Raw genomic sequence first — 23,805 nt, 5'->3', positions numbered from 1 at the left:
TAAGATACACCACTTAGAATTTTTATGTTAGGAATCATACTTTAGAGACGAACTGTTCTTGGGCTGGAGCTATGCCCTATTTTAGGTAGGCAAAGAAAAACCCGGCTGGCACCATGAAGAAAGTAAGTCTGTGTGACAGCTCAGGTCTTTGGGCCATTCTGCACTTCAGAGGGAAGATTCTATTCTTGCCATTGTGGATTAGTGTGTAGGCCTAGGTAGAAAGTGGCTACAAAACCGCAGACCTGCCTAGTCCCAGTCCAGTGAGTTCACATGACTCACGTGCAGCCACGTGTATGGACTAGCAAGCTAGGGGTCCTGCATGGGACCCTGCTCTTCACCCTGATCCTCACAGACAGCAGTCAGATACATGGCCATGAGCCAGAGGATGCAAGACGCCACAGTCTCACTTGGGACATCCATTCTATGAAGAGATTATAGAAAAAAAAGTTGGTATATAAAAATAAATATGAATATATATTATGAAGTTATAAGAGTTGCATTAATGTTTAAAAGAAAACATGGTAGGCCATCTCAGGTCAAATTCTTTAGCACTCAGATGCTACACATACTCTATCCTCAGCTACTTACACACAAAAGTTTGAGGAATTCTGCTAAAGGGGTTGGAGGCCCTAGTCATAGGAAATGCACATTGGCTTGGTCTTGTCTTATATACTTGTATCATCATGGAAACAATGGGTGGGCAACTTTGGAGTTCAGATCAGCCCTCTTTTCCTGCTTGGAGACAAGACAGGCAGAACTACGCTTGGCATTTGGAATGATGGTGGTGGCTTTACCTGGTTACATCGTTAATCAGTCGTGTCTGCAGGAGCAGGTTTCTCCGGGGCAGCAAGTTGTCACAGATCAGATTCTGGTTGGCTCTTACTGCAACCCCATTGCAGAGACAGAGGGAGCACAGGATATCCAGAACCTGCAGCAGGACACACCCACCAAACCTTAGGACCACCAGGAGGGCACAGCGGGCAGGACCACCACAATGCATGAAGGAAGGAGTCATAAAGGGTGGGGGCTAGGTGATGCGTGGAGAGCCAGCTCATAGCCAAGGAAGCTTTGCCTCTTACCCAGAAGGAGCGAGTGATGCCTCAGAGCCTACTGCTTCTTGGGAAAATGAGTCTGGGCTTCTTTCTAGCCCCTCTGCTCTAGTCTTACGCCCCTTCCCTCCAAACTATGCACACCATTGGTGGCCATTGTTCTATTACAGTAAGTAAGAGGCTGTGCTCTGAAGACAGACTGTCTAAGATAAGGCCAGGACTAAGGTGTGGTGAGGCATCTAGGGCACAAAATCCAGGCCCTGCTCACTGTCTGAGCTCTGAAAACACAAGTAGAAGGATAAAACCTTCCATGGACTTAAAACTCAAGCAGCACACTCTCACCCAGCCCTGATGGTGCTTGGAGTATTAGTGGAGGCTCATTAGTGGAGGCTCATTACAGGTCTTAATAAAAAGGCACATAAGATTCCCATTTGGCTAAGGTCTTGCATGTAGCAAGCTTGGGAATCTCATGTAGATGGGGTGATGGTAGGGTAGACTCCTGTTCTTCGGTCTTTTGCTGTGGTATCATCAAAACTCATGAAGATACCCTTTAATTTCTGGAAATTGGTATTCTAAATATTTCACCCGCTCTCCTTCTCCCATCTAGAAGGAGAACAAACTTTCAAGAGCCCAGGTGGCCCATGAATCTAAGAGACCCATCATTAAACCTGCTTCTGCCCCCTGTTCCCACTTCCTAGGCAGCTGGAAAAGTCTCTGTTTGCCTCGTCCTGCACGCTCACCTCTCCTCTGTCCTCTCCTTGCACTGTATTCTCTTTCATTCAGATTTTCTTTGTTCCTATCATGGCAAAGCGAACTGTGCTGGGCCAGTCAGGCTCTCTTCCTCCTGCTCTTCTTCACAGAGAGGAATGCGCAAACAGCAGTCGATAAATAACAGCCACAATATGGCAGGTTGCACCAACAGAGAGGCAGGCAGCCTCGTTTCAGTCTCTCAAAATGGCCACTGAAGACTCAATGCTTAGTGGGGTTTGATAGCTTCAAGGTGTTCATGGCATTTGTATCCATAATTCTCACAAACCAATTTTCTACCTGACTCCCTGAATGTCAGTTTTGTTCCAGATAAATACAAAGCACATTTACGGGATAAGCAGAAAAGAATCCCAAATGCAGTTTTATGGGGGACTCTTACCATCAGCACTCTATGAAAGACATCAACTGTGGAAAATTGAAATCTAGAGCATAATTTCTCACCCTAAGAAAAGAGCCATAGATGGCCAGGAAATGAAATACTTTTCAGTCGGCCTATTACACATTTCATCTGTTTTGTGGGAGACTTGCTGTCACAGCCAGAGGGAAAGCAGGGCTTAATCCACATACAGTAGGAACAGCAAAGAGAAAAAGGCTCTGTAAAAAGCACACAGCCTAACAGAGCAGTGCCTCATCTATAAACAGATGATGCCACTTAAAGAATCAGAGTTGACATTGTTTAGGTTTTGCTTTAGGAGACACTCCTTCAGGTAAAACTGGGGAATGGGGATAAACTTCCTTTTCTAAAATAGTTCACATAGGTTTGTGAAAGGAAAATATCTTGGGCCCCCAAAATCACTAAGGAAAACTCAAGCTGGAAACTGCTTAGGACAAACCTGCCTCCCGTTCTATTCAGTCACTCCTCTGCTCACTGAGATAGATGCATATCTGATTTGCCTCCTTTGGAAAGGCTAATCAGAAACTCAGAAGAATGTAACCATTTGTATATCACCTATCTGTGACCTGGAAGTTCCCTGTCTGCTTCCAGTCTTCCTGTTTTGGCTTCAAGTTATCCTGCCTTTCCAGACTGAACCAGTGTACTTCTTATATATATTGAGTGATGTCTACCTAAATGTCTAAAACCAAGCTGTGCTCGGACCACCTTAGGCACGTGTCGTCAGGATTTAACGAGGCTGTGTCACGAGCGTGTCCTCAACCTTGGCAAAATAAACTTTCTAAATTAACTAAGACCTGTCTCAGATTTTCTGGGTTCACATCTTGGTAGCCACAGGGGGGATTCTGAGTGGAGGTGCCCCTGACCTTTGACGAATCTCCTATCAGTGCTTGGTACCAGCATGAGCTAACCTTATGGCTTAAACCAATAAGACAATTTGCTGAGGTCTGAGAGTACCCCCTCCAGAGAATCCCTAATCTCCCAAAACTTCTGGTTGAGATCTAAAGTCTGTTTTGCTGTACAATCCTTTTTTTTTTTTTTTGGAGACGGAGTCTCACTCTGTCTCCCAGGCTGGAGTTCGGTGGCTCGATCTCTGCTCACTGCAAGCTCTGTCTCCTGGGCTCCCGCCATTCTCCTGCCTCAGCCTCCCAAGTAGCTGGGACTACAGGCACCTGCCACCATGCCTGGTTAATTTTTTTGTATTTTTTAGTAGAGACGGTTTCACCGTGTTAGCCAGGATGGTCTGGATCTCCTGACCTCGTGATCCGCCCGCCTCAGCCTCCCAAAGTGCTGGGATTACAGGTGTGAGCCACCGCACCTGGCCACCTCTTTTTTTTTTTTTTTTTTTGAGTTTTACTTGCTTCCAACAAGGCAAGTTTTCCTGCTTCCATGATGATGGAAGGCAGGTAACTCCTTTATGGAGTTTGAGCTTGCTTCCAAGAGGGAAGATGAGGTTTTCATTGTCCTGCTTCTAGGCTGGCAGACAGCAGTCTGAGATCCATCACTAGGTAAGAAACTGGTTTGGGATTCTGTCTTGCAAATTCCTTTTAAATGACTAAAGTTAGTATTTAACAACCAGCTGGTGTTAATTTCTGCTTACACTTAGAGTGCTCAGAAATCGTACAATTTGTGTGATCATTGTTAGTTCAGCAGCATTTTGTCCTAGCAGAAATACGGTAATAAGATTTAAAAAAAAATTTTTTTAAAGGAGCTCAATGGTTAAAAGTCAGCTTAATTAAAAGGCTAACATCCAAGATGCGTGTGTGTATGCGTGCATGTGTGCGTGTTTGTATTTGAAAGGTCTTCATGTTTTTGGTTTTTTGTTTGTTTTTCTCTTCTAAGGCCTTGTCTTTTTTTTTTTTTTTGAGCAAATTTTTTTCTTCTCAGTTAACTGAATTCTGTGTTCATCTGATTTTTTTTTTAATTAAAATAGTTATTGCAACAGAGGCTACTCTTGGGTTTTTAAGGAAGAGTGTAGTTTAATTTTATGTTTAATTTGGCTCAAGAAAAATAACAGTGTCTCCCTCTAGCACCACCAGACTTTTTCTCTCTGTACTTTATGATGTAAATTTTGCTATTTCATTTTCACTTGAGTTGTTTCCCTTAATGTGCAAATTTAAGGCTATTTAGCTGACAATTGCCTAGGGTTGTGAAACAGGTTATTAAGAATCTGAAAGTCTAAGACAGGAAAAAAAAAAAAGTGGGGGAGGAGTCTTTATAAATCTATAAAATGTACTTCCATTGGCATGCCTCATAAGTTTTTATATGTATTTATGTGATGTGTACAGAATGTTTTACTACTAACAATATATAAAAGAGCTCTAAATAATTGGCTTAAAAAATAAAAGCTCTTAAATTATATACTAAAAAAGACTAAATAAATGCTTTTTAAAGTTCCTGTTTAGTCCTTATTTTAAAGTTCCTATTTAAAGACTAAATAAAATGCTTTTTAAAGTTCCTGTAACTTAAGTAAAATCTTTTTTTTTTTTTTTTTTTTTTTTTGAGACAGAGTCTCACACTGTTGCACTGTCGCCCAGGCTGGAGTACAGTGGTGCAATCTTGGCTCACTGCAACCTCTGCCTTTCGGGTTCAAGCGATTCTCCTGCCTCAGCCTCCTGAGTAGCTGGGATTACAGGCGCCCACCACTCAGCTAATTTTTTGTATTTTTAGTAGAGACAGGGTTTCACTATGTTGACCAGGCTGGTCTCGAACTCCTGACCTCGTGATCTGCCCACCTCGGCCTCCTAAGGTGCTGGGATTACCGGCGTGAGCTACTGCACCTGGCCAGTGAAATCTTTAATAAATAAGCTAGCTTTAAAATTACTGGTAAACTACTATTAGAAATGCCTTAAGTATTGCCCAGCATACATTTTTGTTTGCATTTATTAATCAAGCAATTTCATACTTATCCCTGCCAAATACTGTGAGGTGTCAAAATTTGGCATAGGGGTTACAAAACTATAAGCCCAGCCCAAAACAGAATAATCTTTGCTTTTGTAATTTGTAATAAATAAGACATTGATAAGGGTTTAATGAAAATAGCTGCATCTTGAATTCAGTAAGATTACTGTAACTTCTAATCCGGTGGCTTTAGGCAGTCTAGTCCACAGGCAATAAGGAGGTTTGTTTTGGGAAAGAACTGTTATTGTCTTCAAAGCTAAACTACAAACTATGCTCCTCTCAAAGTTAGTTCGGCCTATGCCCAGGAATGAACAAGGACAGCTTGGAGGTTAAGAGCAATATTGAGTCGGTTAGATCAAATCTCTTTTCAGTGTCTCAGTTATAATTTTGCAACAGCAGTTTTATAACTTTAAATAATGACTATCACAGTTTTTGTGAATAATCTAGGTAAACAAAACAATTAGGTAAATGTAATGGCATAAATATTTGTAGACAAACTGATCATAATTTAGAATATAAAGCTATATTAAATCAAATAATAGATATTTCACTATTTGGGTATCTTCCAATAAATACATATTGTAGGAAAACATTATTGTTAAAGAAAAAAAAAGTGTGTCCTTAAAAAAAAGTGAACAAGTCTTGTCTAATTCAAAGCTTAAAGGTTATGTATACAACAAGGTGAAAGGAACCAGGAATAAAAAAGAAGATGTAAAGAAAGTTATAAAAATAAAGAGGCTTTTTTTTTTGAGGTGAAAAACTTAAAGAGAAATAATTTTATATAAGAAAGAATCTTGTATGGTAAATTTAGTCCTAAAATAAAATCATTGATTTTTTAAAAAGGAGGGATGTTCAGAACAAATCAGAAAGTCCAACCCTGTCATGAGCAGTCAGTGTAAGTCACAATAAGAGGATTTACACATTAAAAAAAATTCACACAATCAAGTTGTCATATTAAGTTTTGGTTTGCTTAGGGGAAAAAACTGAGATAATTTTTTTTTAATTAAGGTTATTACATTATTACATCCATGTATCTTCCTGTATGTGCTTTTAAAGTTCTTGTAACATTGAGTTACAGGGGTCTAACTCCTGGGTCTAAAAAGAACACCAAGTCCTGCTAAATCTTAAACACTGACAGCAATTAAAGGCTCAGCTTCAGGCCCGATAGAAGATGCCAATCAAAATAAACTGCATTCCTGAGACACAGGGCAAGAAATTAAAGCTATTCAACTCCTCAAGGCCCAGGGACTGTCTCTGAAGAGGTGGGTGTGTAAGGTTGTTAAGGGCCAATTTTGAAAGATAAAATAAGTGCAGTTCCTCTATAAACTAATTATTAATGTCAAAGGCACACTGATGCAAAACCAGTAATATGGACCCCTGTGTCAGATTAACAAGGTTTTCTTGAAGCATTAACCAACTTCTTAATAAAGATTATAAAGGTTATAAAAGGCTTATGGAAGTTATATTTTATAATCAAGATTAAATTTTATAAATTGTTTACAAAAGTTTGAAAAGCAAATGTAATTGACTCCATGCTGTTTTTATTAGGGCTTCCTGTTTAGAAAATTGTCTTCTCTCTCAAAGAATGAAGGTTTTTGCTTTTTGAAATGCTTGAATTATCACTTAAATAAATGACTTTACAATGACCTGTAATCCTATTTTGTAATATCAACTGTTTTAAACTTTTTATATTTGACAAACTTTCCAAAATCAAATTATAAATTATGTCTTTTTCTAACCTAATTAATCTTTTAAGACATTAGTTTCCCTAAAGTCCAAAAATGACATAATTTAGCTTATTTGATATAAAAATTATTCAGGAAGCATTGTCAAATATGAAATGGTATTTGGTTTCTTTGAGATATATTTGTATAAATGTATTATTGGTATGTATTCCAAAATTATGGGAAACTCCTGTAATTCTGATGTACCTTAGTGTACATTATCAGTAATAATCATAATTGTCATTTTAAAATTATTGTGTGCCACAGAGGTAACAAATTTCCTTGTCAATTGTTTAACTATGGCTGCCTTAAAACTTTTTTTTCATCCACAAAAAATTGTCTTGTTTTATCTTGTTTTAAACCTTCTCTAAAAGGTGGCTTTATAATCAGCTGTAGGACTCTAACAGGTGCACTTAAATGCAGGTTTTCTGATAACTTTGGAAATTGTGACATTGGAATAAAGGAAAAAACTTTCAGAACTCTCATGGAGAGCTGAAATGTTCATGGCTATCAAACAGAACAGGAGGAGATAACTGAATTAACTGAAGCAACAAAAAACTGAAGTAATCTTTTTGACTTTTTGCTTCAAATGTTGCTGATACTTTGTTTTGTTTTACAGAGTTAAGAAAACTTTTAAGCTATTTACGGCTTTTAACAATTGAGTAAAGAACACTCCTGTGAACAAAATTTGGAGCATATTTGTTTCTTTCTACCTAACTTCTCCAGAATTTGGAAACTATTTGTGAGTAGTCTCAATTTATGGCAATAGAGTTATTTGCATAAGTGCAATAAGAATCAGTTTTCTTTTGTAATAGGGCACAGTTGTATACACTGGTTTCTTTACCAAGGCTTTGACTGGAATGGTGTGCTTTCCTTTAAGGAATCAAACTTGACTTATGGAGCCAATAAAGCCCTTGGAACAAATGGCCTCATATTTTGTGTACACAGTACACGTATAGGGTTTCTGAGGTAAGTAAAGAATGTCACTTTCTGACACGTGCAGAAGCTCCAGGTTTATCGTGGACCCTCCAGAGGAGAGGAAATTCACCCAACTCATAGGTATTTGATGGCACAAATTCATGGCTGGGCTCAGCTTTAAAAAGTTATATCTGAGATTCCAGCTACGGAACAAAGTTCCATCAAAGCCCATTTAAAAGCCTATGTAAAAACTAATTACCCTTGCTGCACTGTATACAAATAATTAGGCCAAGTATAATAAAGCAAACCAGTCCTACCATGATTTGTCTTTAGTGAAAATGGGAAACTGCAGAGAGAAAAATTATGCTTCAAGTACACCTGTTGTTAGATTCTGGTCTGCCTAGTATTTTTTTCAATTTTTATTATTTTCTACAGTTTGGGACTGAATTCTAATTTTTCCTGGTTACAAGTCTTCAAAATAATGTTTTCAAATGTTTTTCCTTCTTTTTTCCATTTTTCCTAATTTGGAGTCACTGAAAACTAAGTTGTGCTTTCTTAAAACCCTGTGTACTGAAGCCAGACAACTTAAATAAACTTCAGAAGAAAATAACAGCAACCTGTTTACATACATAAGCCACTTTCATACCTTCCTACTAATGTATGGACTTCAGAGTAACGGGGCCTATATGGATTTTTCCAGGATTGTTCTTTTGTTCATTGTTTTTTTTTCCTCCCTTCCTCCCCACTGTTTTCTATTCACAGGATATGGGACTTCACAACCTCCTAAAAATTAGCTTTTGGGATCTACCAATCTAGGAATAAACCCTTCTAGCTATGAGAGATCAGATGAAACCTGAGACCAGAGACTCATTCTCTTGTAAAATGCTTTCTCCAAAAGATTAAAAAAACAGAAAAGTGGGGAAATGTGAAAGGAAAATGTCTTTAGCCCCCACAATCACTAAGGAAAACTCAAGCTGGGAACTGCTTAGGGAAAACCTGCCTCCCATTCTAGTCAAAGTCACTCCTCTGCTCACTGAGATAGATGCATATCTGATTGCCTCCTTTGGAGACGCTAATCAGAAACTCAGAAGAATGTAACCATTTGTGTTATCACCTATCTGTGACCTGGAAGCTCCCTCTCAGCTTCCAGTCTTCCTGCCTTTGCTTCAAGCTGTCCCACCTTTCCAGACTGAACCATTGTACTTCTTACATATACTGACTGATGTCTCACATCTCACGTCTCCCTAATGTATAAAACCAAGCTGTGCCCAGACCACCTTCGGCACATGTCATCAGGACTTCCTGAGGCTCTGTCACGGGCATGTCCTCAACCTTGGCAAAATAAACTTTCTAAATTAACTAAGACCTCTCTCAGATTTTCTGGGTTCACAGGTTCTTTTAAAAGAAAAAGGAGTGCAGATACGTTCAATCCACCATGGGGGGCATGCAGGCATTGCAACTAGAGGCCATCTGTACTTTCTGACTGACGGGGCATCTTGGTGACCTCTGGAATACCTGGCTGGAGAGGCAGGTATTGCTGAGTATTCACTAGACTCCATTTTCTTCTCCTTCTGAACATACAAAGGCTTTATTTCCCACCCTTCACTTGCAGGTATAGGGGACTAAATTCTGGCCAATCGAAAGTGGGTGGGCCCCAGGAGTGGGCCCCACCATCCTTACCTTCCTTCCACTTGATACAGATATCCAACAAGGGATTCCAAAGCCCAAAGATCTCCTTATTTCAAGTGTGATCCCCAGAAGAGCAGCACTGGTACCATCTAGTTCATCAGCAATAGTGCTACCATTCTAGAAATACAGATGCTTAGCCCCAGCCCCACTCCGAAATTACTGAATCAGAGCCCTCATGTTAACATGATCCCCAGGAGACTTGTAAACACCTTATTGTCTGTGAGGCTCTGCCGTTAGGAGATGGTGAAGCCAATAACCACACTCAATGGAGCCCTCCCACTGGCCTTGGAGAGTCATATGAGCAAAATAAATTTTGACTACGCTAAGCCACTGACAATATGGGGTTGTGTGTCATAGGAGTTAGGCCACCCTAATCAATGGCCCATTTGTGGGGTTCATTTGTTTCTGGTTGTTTTCATTCTCATCACTGATACCACATTTCATTAAAGAGCCTCTCATTTTGCTTTTTATCTCTATTACTGTCTATCCCAAACACAAACTTATATGGGAATTATACTTTGAAGATAAATACCTATGGAAACACTGTTTGGCTGTTGCATTTTTGTCATTAGCTTTCATCTGTAAAAGCAGTCTTATTAAACAAATGCTAACTATATTTATTCTGAGATTTTTATATCAAGTCCTATATTTGAGAAATGAGTGCTCTTCAGCCCCTCCAGGCTAAACCTTTGATTCCTGACTTATACTTTCTGAGAATGAATGATATTACTATTTTATCATATATTTTTCTCAAAGGTAGGCCCAAATCCTTGCAAAACAAAGAAGATAATAAAAAATATTTATCTATGGCAACTTTGAGCAGGTTTGGAGTAAGGCCGCTTCAGGGGCAAGTAGAAAATGCATACTTTATTTATATTAGCAGAATTTTACTCTGGAAAAACTACAGAGTGACTGTTAGAATTTTCATCAGTTATTCTTTTTACCAAATAACACAATCAGTGCTACTAACATAGTGTGTTATTGGTTCAAGGTGAGACAGGAGTAGATTCTGGCTCACTCATTTGTTCCTTTTATTCATTTATTAAACCTTCAACAAACATGTATGAATGCTTGCCATGTACAACATCTTAACTTGGCGCTATGAGGATTACAAAGACAGTCCCTACCACAAAGGAACTTACAGATGTAACAGAAATAGATATGAAAAAATAACTATAATAGAAGGCAGATTGGAACAACTATTACAGCAGAGAACAACTCATAAGAAGAGAGGAGACCAATTCCAACTGGAATCAGAAAAAGATTTATGGAGGAAGTGGCGTTTGAACTAAGTTTTAAAGAGCAGACAAGAATTTGTTATTGATTTTTTAATTGACCAGAGAAGAATTTTGATGAGTCCTGGAAAAGTAGGAAGTGAGGAGCTGCTGAAGGATCCACAAGAGTGAAATCATTGAGAGGTCAAAGGGTAAAGTGCATTCAGAAAATATGGAGTGGGCACTGCAACACACTCCTGTCTTTTTCACTCCAAAGATTGTGTTCTTCCCCTATAACTTTTTGACCTCAAATCTGATCATGCTTTTGATGAGTGGCAGTTATTTCCATGAAAGGGACAAAGCTAACAACTTAAATATTTTAGCAAAGAAGTAAAGGTATAATAATTGCTACCATTATATGTAGTCTCAATTCTAAGCATATGATTGGAAGTGGCAAGGTACAGAAAGAATTTCTACATCTCAAACCTATGAGATGTAAAATTATATTTAAAGGAAAAATGTCATACCCTGAAGGCTACCTTCATGAACCCATAGGAACTCTCCAATTCCAGTCTGCGAAACACTAATTTATTATATGAAAATGCCTTCTAGGCAATCCCATTTACAATAGCTGCCAAAAAACAAAACCCTATGAAAATATTTAACCAAGGAGGTGAAAGACCTCTAAAAAAAAATTACAAAACGCTGATGAAAGAAATTGCAGATGACACAAAATGGAAAAACATCCCATGCTCATGGATCAGAAGAATGAGTATCTTTGAAATGACCATACTGCCCAAAGCAATCTATAGATTCAATACAATCCCTATCAAAATACCAGTGTCATTCACAGAATTAGAAAAAACAATCCTAAAATTCATATGTAACCAAAAAAGAACCTGAGTAGCCCAGACAATCCTGAGCAAAAATAACAAAGCTGGAGGCATCACATTACTTTCAGGCCTCTGAGCCCAAGCTAAGCCATCGTATCCCCTGAGACCTGCATGTATATGTCCAGATGGCCTGAAGCAAGTGAAGAATCACAAAAGAAGTGAAAATGGCCGGTTCCTGCCTTAACTGATGACATTCCACCATTGTGATTTGTTCCTGCCTCACCTTAACTGAGAGATTAACCTTGTGAAATTCCTTCTCCTGGCTCAGAAGCTCCCCCACTGAGCACCTTGTGACCCCCGACCCCTGCCCGCAAGAGAACAACCCCCTTTGACTGTAATTTTCCACTACCCACCCAAATCCTATAAAATGGCCCCACCCCATCTCTCTTCACTGACTCTCTTTTCGAACTCAGTCCACCTGCACCCAGGTGAAATCAACAGCCTTGTTGCTCACACAAAGCCTGTTTGGTGGTCTCTTCACATGGACACGCGTGACACAATTACTTGACCTCAAATTATACTACAAGGCTATAGTAAGCAAAATAGCATGGTACTGGTATAAAAACAGACACATGGATCAATGGAACAGAATAGAGAACTTAGAAATAAAGCCATATAGCTATAGCCAACTGATCTCTGACAAAGTCAACAAGAACATACACCGGGGAAAGGACACCCTTTTCAATAAATGGTGCTGGCAACTTTGGATTGCCATATGCAGAAGAATGAAAATGGGATCCCTCTCTTTCACTATATACAAAAATCAACTGAAGATATAATTAAAGACTTAAGTGTAAGACCTGAAACTATAAAAATCCTAGAAGTAAACCTAGGGAAAATTCTTCTGGACATTGGTCTAGGCAAAGAATTCATGACTAAGACTTGAGAAGCACAAGCAACAAAAACAAAAAATAGATAAATGGGACTTAATTAAATTAAAAAGCTCTGCAAAGCAAAATAAATAATCAATAGAGTGAACAGAAAACCTATAGAATAGGAGAAAATATCTGCCAACTATGCATCCAACAAAGGACTAATATCCAGAATTTACAAGGAACTCAAACAACTCAACAACAACAAAAAACAAATAATCCCATTAAAAAGTGAGCAAAGGACATGGACAAACATTTTTCAAACAAAGACACATGAATGGCCAACAAGCATACAAAAAAATGCTCAGCATCACTAATCATCAGAGAAATGCAAACTAAAACCACTATGAGATGTCATCTTAACACTAGTCAGGATGGCCATTATTGAAAAGATTAAAAAATAATAAATGTCGGTGAGGATACAGAGAAAAGGGAATGCTTATACACGTTGGTAGGAATGTAAATTAGTACAACCCCTATGGAAAACAGTATGGAGATTTCTCAAAGAACTAAAAATAGATGTACCATTTTTGATCCAGCAATCCCACTACTGGGTATCTACCCAAAGGAAAATAAATTGCTATATCGAAAAGATATCTGCATTTGTATGTTTATCACAGCCCTATTCACGATAGCAAAGACATGGAATGAACGTACATATCCATCAATGGAAGATTAGAAAATGTGGTTTATATACACACACACACAATGGAATACTGTTCAGTCATAAAAAAGAATGAAATCAGATTTTTGCAGCAACATGGATGGAACTGGAAGCTATACTTTTAAGTGAAATAATTCAAATACAGAAAGTCAAATACCGCATATTCTCACTTATAAGTGGAAGCTAAATAATGTGGAGATGTGGACATAGAGAGTGGAGTGATAGGTGTTGACAACTTGGAAGTGTGTGTGGGGGGGTAAATGATGAGAAATTGCTTAATGAGTACAACGTACATTATTTGGGTTGGGGTTACAATAAAAACCCAGACATCAGCACTACACGATATATCCAGGTAACAAAATTGCACTTGTACCCCTTATTTTTTTTTTATAAATAAAAAAAGCAAAGGAAATGCTTTCTAGGGTGAATTTTTCACTGCAAAAGTTTTGTATTTAGATAATTGTAAAAATAAAATCACAAAATTAAATTCTCACAGAACATTTGGATTCTAAAGAACATGTTCACAGGCTGCAGCTTGAGAAGCACTGGAAAGAATATTTAACTTCTGCTCCTAGTCTGTCATTAATTAGCTGTGTGGCTCCTGGGAAACTGCTTAACGTCTAAGGACCCAGGCCCTGGCCTTCTTTCTGCCACTGTCATGTACAAATAATAATGATGCTATGTCATAAGGTCGTAATGAGACCTGAATAAGATACACATGAACACTGACAGCAATAACTGGCATTTGTTAAGTGCAAAATAAATGTTGGTTATCATTGATGTTGTTGCTCTTGTGAGAGGACTTCTGAGGTTCCTTGTGGCTTTAAAATTCTGCATATTTTGAGTCATTGTCTTCACCGAAAACTAAGTGGATTGGTCAGAGACTCCTGAAATTCTAGGACTGGAGACAACAATGCAGCCTGGATAGAAAAACATGACCTTGGCATTTTCCAAGCAAAGATGAAGTGTTGCAATGGAAGTCTGGCCTCCACTCGGCACATTCTTTGCAAAATGACCACAAATACGTTAGTGATGGTTTGAACCTGTTTTTTCTCTTTGAAAATGAAAGCTATCCAATGGAATAGTACCTAAGGAAGGATCTGAATTCATGACAAATCTTTACCCAAAAATCTATCCAAAGATGGAAAAGGAACATCTTTGAAAAGACTCTTATGTACCAAGATCACATTGCTTCAACTTTTACATTACCAGAATTTCTCTAACAACGTCTTGGTTCTAGAAGATTAAAGGCTACTCTGATAACATATCAGATCAGGCATTGATTTCTAGCAAAATACTTCAGCTTGGTGGGCCTCAGTTTTCTCAACTGTGGAATGGGTAGAATAGCAATCAACTTGCCAAGTGACATGCATCAAATGCTTTGTGGCTTTTGGCTGAAAGAAGCCACAACAAAGTTGGTTATTTATTAAGTACACTATGTGTTCTAAAAATAAAGAAACCTCTGGGGCAATGAAACAGAGCAGCTTTCCTGTCAAAAGGCTCCTCTGACATTTGCACATAGCCCGTGGCTCCTAGCACGCGTTGCTCAGGTGCCTATTGATTATTCTCATTACACTTCGCAGACAGGAAGGAACATGTTGGAACACAGAGAATCTGGACTGAAGCTGAAGCTTCATGTTTGCCTTTGATTTACTGCATTTGGAAAAGCGATTTTAGATCCCACGTATTTCTTTTTATTATTTGTCAAACAATTTCACACATGCCAAGGACCATGGCTTTCTGCTGCCCAAGGCTGATGCATGTCATACAGTCTATGCTGCCGAGCCTCAATCTCCCGGACACACTGAGCTGTCTCAAATACGCAGTCTCCCCAGATGATGACAAGCAGAGACTGCCAGTGACCAAGCCTACTTCTCTCCACTCTGTAGAAGCACAGCTGCAGTCCCACATGTCCCATCATGCCATCTGCTCTGAAATACACCTCCTGAGCCGTTGAATATTGCGTCTGTCCACTAATTAGCACAGGAGCCCCCATGTGTGTGCAGATGTTGAAGCGTCAGGGGAAAAACTCTCCATACTTTAGCAGACTTTCCCCATAGATCACTGTGTCTTAGAGATATAACTTCATAAAAATAGAGACGTTAGAACTATAAGAGACCTCAAAAAAATAATATAGCATTCCACTTAGTGAGATGCCCCTGTCTCCATTTTACAGATGACATAACTGAGGCCCCAACTCACATAGTTGCTTTGTATAAAAGGGAAAGACCAGTGGCTTCAGTTCTCCTGCTTGCACTTGCACAGATTCATTTACTTCATTTGGTTTCACTCATAGTAAATCTGATTTTGTTTAATAACAAACCACGTTGCTAAGACTTTCTACACTGTTTTAAATCTGATTTCTTCATACCTTTTCTATACAGCTTGGTATAAGCTGTTTCACTACGAAGTTCCTGGACCCTAGGGTGGAAGCCAGTCCCATATGGTTGGCCATGTGCAGACAGGGCCTACTGAGTGTCCCACAGTGAGCTGGTGTTAAGGGTTAATGATAATGAGCAGCGATTGGGAAGCTGTTGGAAGCCCACGGCACCATCCAAAGTCCAGTGTGGCTGCCCAGCTTCGAGTGTGCTTGTATGTGGGGAAAGTCGTTTTCCAGTTCCCCAAGATTTCTATCAAAGTCAAGAAAGAGACTAATCAACATGCTCTCAGTAATACACAATGGTCATGAACGTTGGGGAGGGAAACACCAGGCAAAGTCAATCACTGTTCTTTCCACACCTACCTTGTGATTCCGCCCGTGCTTATCCAACAGGGAGATGATGGACTTGATGTGGCCCTCTGCTATCAGATTTAAGGCTTCTGGGCTTTCAGTTAAGATGCAGTGCAAAACTTCCAAGATACCTACATGAATGCCACAAACATCAAATTTGGACATTAAATGCCCTGCAGAAGTGACCATAATTTAGAAACCTGAGTATGAACAGTCCTTCCTGAGGGGACAGGATATCATCAATTCTTTGAATCTATCAAATATTTCCAGCCAGAAAAAAATGCATCATTTCCGGTAGACTTCAGAGCCCCCTGGGGGCCAACCAGTCTGTAATTTACTGGTGATTTTAATTCAGCACAACCCTATCTCCCGCTTCCTGGACAAAGACATGATCTTTGTATGTCAAAATATAGAGAAGCAGCTGTAAAACAAAATTTTTCATTTGATCAAACCACATAATACTTCATTTAAAAATAGATATAAAAGAAGATGTCCAGTTTACTATATATTCTAAAGGTCATTCAAGTAATTTGGAAAATATTCTGAGTTTCTCCCAAATAAGAATTTTTCTAGGAACCACCCTAGAAATTATTTTTATTTTAGGTCTACTCATGTATCAAACAAATTGTAAGCTCACACAATAAAGTCTATTTGGCTTTTCCCCCTTTTTTTTGGCTCACTGGATAGGTTATATAAGTGAAGGCTTAAGAAAAACTAGTGCCTCTGCAGCCTGGCACACACACGGTAATATCATGATTGAAATTCAAGGGAAGTAGCTGGCTAATAGCTTAATTAGTTTTATTAGGAAAATTTCTTTTGATTCTGTTTTTTTTTCTCAATGTTTTCATAAATTAGCCTGAAATGTAATCTAGCCCATGAGACCGAGGCACTGAAGAAAAGAGAGGCTTAGGAAGACGTGTGTAGGTGGATGATCCTTGGGGGATCTCTTGGCCGGTCTGTTAAAGCACCTGTCATTTCTACACTGTGAGAAAAGCATCAAAACCCTTCAGCTTCCCCATGAGGGGCCTACACCTGCCATGTTTACTCATCTTGGAGGAAGCAAACTGCTAAGCCCTGCAGCATGGTCACTTCCCAATGATGACCACACTCTTGGCTCAGATTCTCTGTAAGTCACGAGTGAGGACTATAGATATGATGTGAAGGGTGAGTCAGGGGAGAGAGGTGAGTGGGGATCATTTTTCCTCTCATCCCTGTCATTCTTCACTCCCGCTTTTAGAACTGTAAGAAATAGTTTGGGCAACATTGAAAAGGGTTTAAAGACCCAGAGAATAAGAATATAATGGGAGTTAGGAGGAGACCAGGATCACTGGGTGGGTGACATGGGGGGGGTGATTAATGGACCCAAGGATTAAAAATGAAGGCACGGAATAACAATGAAGGCACAGAGTAAAAAATTTAAAAAGGAAGGATTGTTGAAGTCTGGGTTAGAGTTGTTAAATAAAGTCGTACAGGTGCCAGGAAGCTTGAAGACTATTTCTTTTTAATTTTGAAGTATGATTCGAGGATTGCAATCCATTGGAAAAGATTCAACTTTGTTTTCATTTTTTACAGAAAGAAAAAAAAACCCCTTCATCTTTTCTCGTTATAGTTTCCTGTCAATTCTCACCTGAGGAAGATTCTAGTCTGTCCAATTTACTGATGAGCCAATCAAGGTTATTGGAGAATTGAGCGCAATTGTTTCTGTTTCCGCGAATGAGAGCAGCTGCAAACAAGGAGATGTTTGATTATAGAGGTTAACGGATATAATGATGGGCATGAGAACTTGGAAAGCTGTCGAATACTTCACCTGTTTAGCAACTAAAAGGAACTGAATGCCAAACTTACCATATCTAGCCCTTTGACACAATTCTGTTTCTTTTTTCTTTTTTTTTTTTTTTTTTTTAAGTGAGTCTCACCCAGTCACCCAGGCTGGAGTGTAGTGGCTCACTGCAGCCTCAAACTCCTGGGCTTAAGTGATCCTCTTGCCTCAGCCTCCAGAGTAGCTAAGACTACAGGCATGCACCACCATGCCCAGCTAATTTTTAAGTTGTTTTTTTTTTTTTTGAGATGGAGTTTTCACTCTTGTTGCCCAGGCTGGAGTACAGTGGTGCAATCTCGGCTCACTGCAACCTCCACTTCCTGGGTTCAAGTGATTCTCCTGCCTCAGCCTCCCAAGTAGCTGGGATTACAGGCATGCGCCACCACACCCAGCTAATTTTTGTATTTTTAGTAGAGACGGGGCTTTATCATGTTGGCCAGGCTGGTCTCGAACTCCTGACCTCAAGTGATCCACCTGCCTCAGCCTCCCAAAGTGCTGGATTACAGGAGCAAGCTACCATGCCTGGCGTAAATATTTTTTATTGAGATGGGGTCTCACTATGTTGCCCAGGCTGGTCTTGAACTCTTGGCCTCAATCGATCCTCACCTCAGCCTCCCAAACTGTTGGAATTATAGATGTGAACCACCACACCCAACCTCTTTCTACACTTAAAAAATAAAAATCTAGTATTGGCTCACTTTACAAGTATTTCCAGAGAGTCTGCTATGTACCAAACACCTGTCCAATTGTTCAGACTAGAGCAATGAGGAACGGAGGGAGATTCCCTGCTTTCATCAAGTAGGCAATGGAGACAATAAATGCATAAAGTAATGAAATTACTTCAGATAGTGATAAGCAAGAATTTAATATTGGCTTGGTTACTGACTTAAGAACTCAACTTCTTGCAATGTTTTCTTAAATTTAACTGCAGATTTATTATTCTTCAGTGCTAAAGGAAGGCATCCCAGTGAACACAGCTGGAAAGGTTGGCTATACACTAATGGATGAATAACAGCAACATGTAACTATAAAATATCTAAAATATATCCCTATTTGACAGTGGTTCTTGAGGCATGGTCCCTGGATCAGCATCACCTAAGAATTTGTTAAAAACGCAAATTCTCAGGTCTCATCCAGCTTTACTGATTTAGAAACTCTGGGGGTGGGCCTCAGCATCTGTATTGTAACCAGCCCTCCAGCTGATCCTGATGCCTGTTCCTACTTGAAAGCCACTGGCAGACGATACTGCAGAGAGAGGGAGAGAATATGCTGTCATTTGAGTTTTACCAGTCTACACCAAATAACCTTCTCTCCACAGGGCAAAAAGAGTAGACGCAAATCTGGAACAAGTCCATGTAAATTGATTAGCCCCCAAGTAGCTTGCCCTTCACATGATAGGTTTGAATTGGAATTTCACTGAGGCTGATACATGGCAAATTTAGGATAAAGAAAGGCCTCCTCTAGGGCCTCAGCTTTGTATCTTCAGTCAGTAAAGGACACAATTCAAGTTTGAGCTCATAACCTCCTTTTCAGATCAGTTGCAGCAAGGAAGTTAAGCATGAGAGTCCTGGAGTTAGACAGACTGCTGGGTCTCAAGCCATAGCTCCATCAGTTACTAGATGTGTAACCTTGGGTTATGAGCATCTATGTACATCAGTTTTTTCATCAGTGAAATGACAATAATAATAGTAACTGACCCTTAAAGTGTTGCTCTGGGGTTCAAAAGAGATATTTCACCGCTCACAAAGAGATCAATAATTGTTAGGTATTATTGTTAAAATCATGCCTACTGGGTCAATACAAAACACTAGAGTTTGAAGACACTTTACAGGGTCATACAGTGGCAATCGATCAGTACTGTGGTAATCCAATCAGCCTCAACCCTAAGCTGGGGAATAGGTCCGGACTGATTTCTCTGGGCTCCCTTCTGGCCTAGTGAACTTTCTATGATAGATTTCCTCTCAGTGGGACATACACTTCAGAGAAAAGCCCTAAAGTACTAGCTTATCTGTGTCTGAGCAACTCCATAGGCAGGTGGCCTAGGCCTATTGGATGGAACCTGTTGTAGCAGGCACCAGAACATCACTACACACTCCATATTGTGAGAAGATAAGCTTCCTGCTGGAATATTCTTATTTCCCACCTTTTTCACCAAAATGAAATAAATAACAGGCCAAAGCAGTGGGAATCATGACTAACGAGCAGACAAGTGAGAGGCCACAGATTTAAGAGAATAACAATTCTTAAAGTGCAGGTGATACCTTTGCAGAAGTTTAAAACTGGAAGACATCATAAACGTGTTCTAGTCTCGTTTCCTCATGAAAGGTAAGGAATAGAGGTTGAGGGAGTGTAGGTGTCTGTCAAAGAGTTTCCCAGGTAGTTGTAGGGAAACTGATTACCATCTGCTTCCACTGGCTGCTACTAGTTAACAGAATGAACAGCTGGGTTAAAATTGAATGGTTAACAAGGGCTTCTAAGGAATGAGGCAGTCCAAATATCACAGGGTTAATGGCAAGTTAAAGACAATCTTGGGATTGCACATGGAAATCCCATGGAAATCATCCCAGGGAGAAGGCACTGTATGTGTACTTACCCAGCAATTTGTAGAGGAGGTTCAGAATTTCTTTCCAGGCCATGCCACTCTCTTCCCTTGCAATCCCTGCAAAGTGTGCTACGCTATTGTAGATATTTAAGCGGTCAATGCAATTTAAGACAAGAGCCAACATTCCCTGAGAAGGAGAGTGGAGGAAAACGTAAACATTGCTGATTAAGAAAGCAGAATCCCTTTTGCTCTTTCCCCTCCTGTATCATTCACCTTTTAAAGCTGATAATGCCAATATGCAAATAGACCTTCATGGTGCCAGTTGGGTTTTGTTTTTTTTCCCTCCTAAAAACAAAATACGTATTTTTATCCCTGAGAGACCTAAATAGCATCCATTTGGAGAGTGAGTCAGCAGCCTCTTCTGACGGGTTGCCCCCACGTGCTTAACTCAATCCAAGGACATACTTAGGAAGAGGGAGGGTGAATGAGTTTCACAAAAACCTGCTTTCAGTCTGGTGTGAAGTGGTTCTGACTCACTCAGAAAGAGCTCTGGATATAGTACCTATTTTTCTCTTAAATATCAAGTAAGTTCAAGTTCCATTCAGATGCACAAAACAACCATGCTTGCTTCCTACCTCCCCACCCCCCCTGCCCCCCGCAAAAAAGGGGATTTAGAGACAATAACACTATAAGAGGATCTTTAACCACTTTTCTAGCTAATTTGAAATACTATGCCACCCAGTAAAAATCTGTGCTAGCTGTTCTTATCGCATGGGAGGGAGATGGTAAATGGAATTTCAGTAGCCTTTAAGTCATAGAGAATGCCCCTGAGGCCAAAGTCTGGTTAGATCAGAAGACTGAGCTGGGATGGTTTACATCCCACACCACTAACTTTGGAAATGCCCAAGGGACAAGCCCTGTGCCCAGGCATGGCAGGCCCAGAAGTACAACCACGGCCTGTTGGCACTAAATCATCACATCTCCGAGTCTGGAAAAGGCTTGTGACTTGTCTGTGGTCACACACAGCTGGAGATGGAGCCAGAATGAGGTCCTGGGTCTCTTAAGCCCCTAGCTGATATTTTCCTCATGACCAGGCCCCACTCCCAGTGACTCACATGCTGAATTCTGACATAAGACTTAGCATCTTCTGTGTCTTTTAAACCAGCTTCTCAGGTATTCTTAATGTGGTAGAATACAGGCATCTGTATTTTTCAAACAGGTTTCCCAGGTAATTTTAACATTTCCCAAAACTTGGGAATCATAGCCAATGTCATGTTCTCACAGCTGAAATTTACTAAAAATGTATATTTGATACACATGTGGCACTAAAGCTTTAAAATGTAATCTGGTTTGAACGTGCCAGCCATTGCTAATGTAACCAGGTTTGGCAGACAGGGAAGGTTGGCTTCCGATTTCCCAGCTTCCAAATCTCTCTTGTCCTCTGGCTCTCTCATAAACATGTGCATGCAGAAAGACAAAGCTAAGTTGCAGTCATAGGGATATTCTAGCTCTGGACACAAAGTGAATTTCAACTTTTCATTTTTCAACTTACCTCTTCCTTGAAAAGATTTTGTCTGTTTTTGAGTGAGCGGAGCTTGTTCTGCTTGTCTTCATGTCGCATCTCCTCCTCCGGGGGCTGGAAGTAGGCGATCAAGTCCTGTAGGGTCTGCAGGACTTCTTCTATAGGCAGGGTGATGGGGGCAGCTGTGCGATTGTTTCCGCTAAAAACCATGAGATTGACATGGTTTAGGCACCAGCCAGCATCAGGGCCCTGATGAACACCCATTGGGTCCTGCTCCTAACAGCCTCCCATGGTCCACCATGAGCTGCTTCCTTGGGCGGCCACTGTACCAGCAGCTACAAAATGAAGTTTCCCAGATAATAGAGCAACAGAAGGAAATATTCACATTCAAGTTTAAAGCTATTTTCATAAACAAAGGGAAATGACTCCTTTTAGCACATTTATTTTCAAGCAACTTATAACTCATCCTGTTAATATTATTGTAATATTTCAGCACATAGCGTCAATGGGTATTCACTGAATGTCTAATCATGATTTCCCTGTAATCTAAAGAGGTAATTTCAACTGTGATTGTGACAGTGACTCTTCTATCTATAGCAGATGCTTTCCCTTCCATTTACCCCTGGTTGTCTGTCACACATTTTTTTTTTAAAATAAAAACATTTAGAAAAAATAAACTTCTTAACCCATGATTCTTTTAAACAATCACACCTTCTTGGCATTGATTAATTGTAAGGCTGGAAGGATTTCTATCACTGGGTCTTTACCTCTATCTCCATGTTAGTTTTGTCTCTCCTCTCGCACCCCCTCCACGTCTCTCTGTGTCTTCTGAGATCTCTGCATGTGTTTTTCTCATCATGTTTCTCTGTGTACATGCCTGCTTTCCTTCACTCCATTTGTTGATGGTTCCTTTACTTTCTGTATCTGTGGTCCTTTCATCTGACTTTCCTCTCCCTGTGTTCCCTCTCTGAACATAACCCTCCTTTCTCAGTGTCCCCTATCTCTCAAACATCCTTCTTCTCTGCCTTGAGGTCTGTCCTTCTGTGTTTCCTGGTGTTCCCCAACCCCACGTTACCTGCCCTTCCCTCTCTCTCTCCCTGTTGTGTTCCTCCTATTCCGCAAGTTTCTCTGTCTCTTTTTCTGTTTTAGTCTCTCCCAATTTTTTGTAATTAAACCCCTTCAACACAGAGAGAATACAAAGCACTACAGATAACAAAATGACCCTTCATTTCCCCATCTCCTTGAGGGGTACACCTGGGAGCCTCTCAGAGGGCAAAGGCTATGAAGAGGAAGGGGAAATGGACCTACCTCTTGTGGGTTTGCATCATTAGGCCCTGAGTGATTGAGAATTGGCTCAATGTGCAAGTAACATCACGAGGAGTTTTGATTTTTTTTTTTTTTTTATTCTAAGTTCTGGGATACACGTGCAGGATGTGCAGGTTTGTTACACAGACGTGTGCCATGGTGGTTTGCTGCACCTATCAACCCCTTACCTAAGTATTAAGCCCGGCATGCATTAGCTATTTTTCCTGATGCTCTGCCTCCTCCTACCCCCCACCCCTCGACAGGCCATAGTGTGTGTTGTTCCCCTCCCTGTGTCCATGTGTTCTCATTGTTCAGGTCCCACTTATAACTGAGAACATGTGGTGCTTTGTTTTCTGTTCCTGAATTAGTTTGCTGAGGATAATCGCTTCCAGCTCCATCCATGTCCCTGCTAAGGACATGATCTCATTCCTTTTTATGGGTGCATAGTATTCCATGGTGTATATGTTCCACATTTTTTTTTTTTTTTTTCTATTTGTATTATTTTTTATTGTTGTTTTTTTTTTTTTTTTTTTTTTTATGCTTTCTTTTTTTTTGATTTTTTTCTTTTTTTTTTCTTTTTTTATTTTTATTATTATTATTATTATTATTATACTTTAGGCTCTATGGTACATGTGCGCAACGTGCAGGTAAGTTACATATGTATACATGTGCCATGCTGGTGCGCTGCACCCACCAACTCGTCATCTAGCATCAGGTATATCTCCCAATGCTATCCCTCCCCCCTCCCCCCACCCCACAACAGTCCCCGGAGTGTGATGTTCCCCTTCCTGTGTCCATGTGTT

At 40.0% G+C, this 23,805-nt stretch overlaps 1 protein-coding gene across 1 annotated transcript in view; it reads right to left on the bottom strand.

The window, feature by feature from the left end:
- RYR3 (ryanodine receptor 3) overlaps positions 1-23,805 on the bottom strand; it is a 566,641-nt gene that overhangs the window by 266,733 nt on the left and 276,103 nt on the right. The window contains exons 13-17 of the mRNA XM_063652550.1: positions 21,728-21,896; positions 20,227-20,362; positions 17,442-17,537; positions 15,827-15,945; positions 795-928 (exon numbers count right to left, since the gene is read on the bottom strand). Of these exons, the coding sequence (XP_063508620.1) occupies positions 795-928; positions 15,827-15,945; positions 17,442-17,537; positions 20,227-20,362; positions 21,728-21,896 (654 nt within the window). The remainder of the gene's footprint in view (positions 1-794; positions 929-15,826; positions 15,946-17,441; positions 17,538-20,226; positions 20,363-21,727; positions 21,897-23,805) is intronic.

This window comes from Pongo pygmaeus, chromosome 16 (assembly GCF_028885625.2).
Source record: "Pongo pygmaeus isolate AG05252 chromosome 16, NHGRI_mPonPyg2-v2.0_pri, whole genome shotgun sequence".
NCBI classification, from domain to species: domain Eukaryota; kingdom Metazoa; phylum Chordata; class Mammalia; order Primates; family Hominidae; genus Pongo; species Pongo pygmaeus.
This window is presented reverse-complemented; position numbering and strand designations above follow the sequence as displayed.